Here is a 3,672-nt window from a genome sequence, read left to right on the forward strand (position 1 = left end):
TTATTATTATTATTATTATTATTATTATTATTATTATTATTATTATTATTATTATTATTATTATTATTATTATTATTATTATTATTACTATTATTATTATTATCATTATTATTAGTAGTAGTAGTATTATTATTGTTATTATTATTATTATTATTATTATTGTTATTAATTATTATAATTATTATTATTTTATTTGTTATTATTAGTTCTTTTCCTTTTGCTATCATCGAATAAGAAAATCAACTATTTGGTGATACTAACGTACATATGAAATTTGACCTATTTTTCTTCACCAAGCAATAATAATTACATTATTAATAGTAAGATTAAGAATGAAAAGATTGGAATGGTTGTTTTAAAATGTTCAAAGTTAGAATATTGAAATTGATAACTCAATGAGGATTTATTTCTCGTTCTTCCCATTTTATTTATTACGGGATTCGGGTGCTATTGAAAAATTATGTGGCAAATGATCATCAGTTCATTTGCAAATTCAATTTTAAACGAAATCAAAAAAACTCATAACCTGTAATGCAGGTGTAGTTTGAGGATGTGGTACTCAGCGGCAACTACAATAATTGCAATAGCCTTGGCTGATTGTATGCTGTCAATAACAGCATGTAAAATTAAAGTTAAAATGCAATCGAAAACAGATAAACCATTTCAAATGCAAATTTATGTGCCAGCCATTAAAATGAAGACCCAACGAGTGACATTCAAACACAAAAATGAAATTCGTACCGTTTTGGTTTGTTTTTAATTTCTTCACTTAATTCGTTCATCGATGATAATCTTTTAATATGTAACATCCATGGTGCATTGCCACTATTTTTTAAAGTGTTAATTCCATCGTCATAAATGTCACTTCTTTTTTTTTTTTTTTTTGTATTTAGGAATTGCTTTGAAGTAGTTTTCAATTTTTATGAATATTATCAATGCAATTTATGCAATAAATTCCAGAAATTGCTTTGAATTTTTCAATTTTTTTAAAGTAAATGTTCAATAATTTGGTAGGGTCACAAAATAAAAGCATTTGAAATATTTCATCAATTTTTACAATTTTGCACTTGAATTGTATACAGTGCTGAAAAACATTTAAAATGAACCATACTTGATTGATAATAATGATTGAAAAATCAATTTATAAGTTTACTTCAATGAGATAGTGCTTTTCCTCCTATTAATGTTTGATTAATTAGCAAAGTACTACATTTTGCGCTTTACATTAGCATGACTCAAAAATTTGCAGCTTTTTTTGAAAAGTTGAAGAACATACAATAAAATATGAAGTTGTATTTTAGATCTTCTTTAGATCAAAGGTGAAAATTGTGATGAGAAACATTGGATCATTAAAACGTGGAAAGAAGTAGATAAGAAATGGATTCCAGCGAAAGAAACGAAAGCAAAATTTGAAGGACATGGTTCCTTTGGGTTATTTGTGGCAGATGACCTGTGGCCAAAAATAATGAATCGCTTCGCTGTTATATGTTCAGAGGGTAATTGCTAGTCTTAAGATATCAAGAGGACAAATGAGTTGTTTGACATATGAAAATGCAATTTATATTTTGTTTTGTATAACTTGCTGATTCACTTACATTGTGTATCAAATTGCTTGTGCCAAGTCGTTGTCGGAAGAAATTTGCAAAAAGACTGTGTTTCATTTTGATATTAACTTTCAGAATTTATGGAAGAATTCCTTTTATCACATTTTTTCCATATTTATTTCTATGATTCCATTTGTTGGCGTCACTCGAAGATAAAAGATTTTGTCATCAAAATCAGTTCCAAACATATTAAGGATACTGAAAGTACCGTAGTTCAGTTTGCACCCAAATACTACCAAGATTTAAAGTCAGATTCTGTAACTAAACTCTGGAAGAAGAAATATATATGCCTGAGGTTGGAATTTCCTTGGTTCTGAAGATGGCATGCGATTATCATTTTCCGAAATAAATTGTGAAAAAATAATATTCGGTTTCTCAAAATGCTGATAGTTAATTGTGCCATTGAAATGACGATAACCAAGGGAAATAATAATGCTAATTATTCAGGAATGTAATTTTGGTCATTTGTCCATGGCCATTTGTCCATTAATTTAAATCGCAGTTCTTTTCAGTATAACAGATCTAACCAATGATGAATGTCGTAAAAGCTCCAAATCCTCATTATAATCTCTTGCATCTAGAATGACATGGACGATAAGTCAACGTAGTTTGGTACTAACTAATGCAATATGTAAACTTGGATATGGATTTTATTAAATATTTTGACTTAACTTAGAAAAATAGGTAACTGGCAAGACAAACTGCCAAGATTTCGAAAATTTGTAAATAAAGAAGTGAAATATTACAGTATCCCAGATATGTCTAAGAAACTATACCTTTAATTATTGCATTTCATTTCATTTTGATTTAAATGATAACTTTTTCAACGAATCAAAACTAAAAAATATAGCTAAAATTTCGTTGAAATAACATAAAATTTCAAACATTTGTGAAAATCACTTCAATTCAAATTTCTGAGCCACTCGTAACTTCAATGTTAAATACCATGCTCTTAAAATGGTTATTGGTTCCTATGAAAAATAAGTTTTGATATTGCCGGTATTTCCTATAAAAAGGGAAATGAATCGCTATTACCAATTTTACTACCATAATTATAGCGGTGACAGTTAAAGTTCGAACGGATGCTACAACGAGTCGAAGATGGAAACCGAGCTGACTATATATTTTGTCACTTTTTTTATGAATACAATATTTAAATTAATTGGCAGATAAGCTCTTTCCACATTAATAGTATTAATTAAGAGGGAAAAAGAATTTGTCGAAATTTTAGCAAATCAGAATTTTCGCAAAACTTGTGTGTTAATGTGTTGCCAGTATGTGACGATCAGTGATAGATTATAAGTTTGGAAAGATTCAAAAGATCTTTTATTAGCCGTACATATGAACTTTTTTTCCTCAGTTTATGAACTTACTAACTATAATAAAACTGCTTATGCAAGCGATGAATATGCTAAATGTTCTTATCGTTAGTTCATCAGGAATATCCTGAAGCAATTGTAAAAATTGTCCGGAACCGTGAGCTGGAAGTGTCAGGAAAAGATTTTTGTAGGTTTATTTTTGTCTTTAACTCCGCTGCGTTGATATTAACCTTTATTGGTCTTAACTATATGGTATAATAATATCGCATTGAAACAATAATAGGGACGAAATGAATAATGCACAATAAGTATTAAAGGGTACCAAACGGTCTTGTCGCTTATACTGTTGAACTGTCGTATTGCCGCTTCTCGGCCGTTAAACCGTTGTCATGGTTGATTGCCTAACTGTACTGTATTGTCTCCTTGAGTACTTGTGCAAGCTCTCCGATTGAGTAACTTAGCGATCTGTGGGATTGCGAAACTGTGAGAGTTGTCGGATTGAGTGACTACTCAAGCTTTTTTGTAACTGCTCGTCCGGATGATTGATCCTAGCTCTCCTTTTATAATGGGAATGGTTTAACATCGCAGACAAATTGGTTTAACTACCAGACTAGAGGTTCTTTATAAAATTTCAACATTTGCATATAAGTTCTTTACAACATTCCGACAATTGCATATAAAATTGATTAACAGATTGGAAAAAAGTCTACAATAATGAGTTTTGTCTGTAATATTTAAACATTGCAATT

General features: G+C 29.4%; 1 protein-coding gene across 1 annotated transcript; it reads left to right on the forward strand.

The window, feature by feature from the left end:
- Positions 1 to 550: 550 nt before the first annotated feature.
- Positions 551 to 1,507, forward strand: LOAG_13559 (hypothetical protein; the record flags this gene model as incomplete). Its single annotated transcript, XM_003149065.1, has 2 exons — positions 551 to 748; positions 1,313 to 1,507. 2 exons carry the CDS (start codon positions 551 to 553, stop codon positions 1,505 to 1,507), a joined length of 393 nt encoding a protein of 130 aa, XP_003149113.1.
- Between the last annotated feature and the right edge of the window lie 2,165 nt (positions 1,508 to 3,672).

The sequence above is a fragment of the Loa loa genome (genome assembly GCF_000183805.2).
Source record: "Loa loa unplaced genomic scaffold supercont3.6, whole genome shotgun sequence".
NCBI lineage: Eukaryota > Metazoa > Nematoda > Chromadorea > Rhabditida > Onchocercidae > Loa > Loa loa.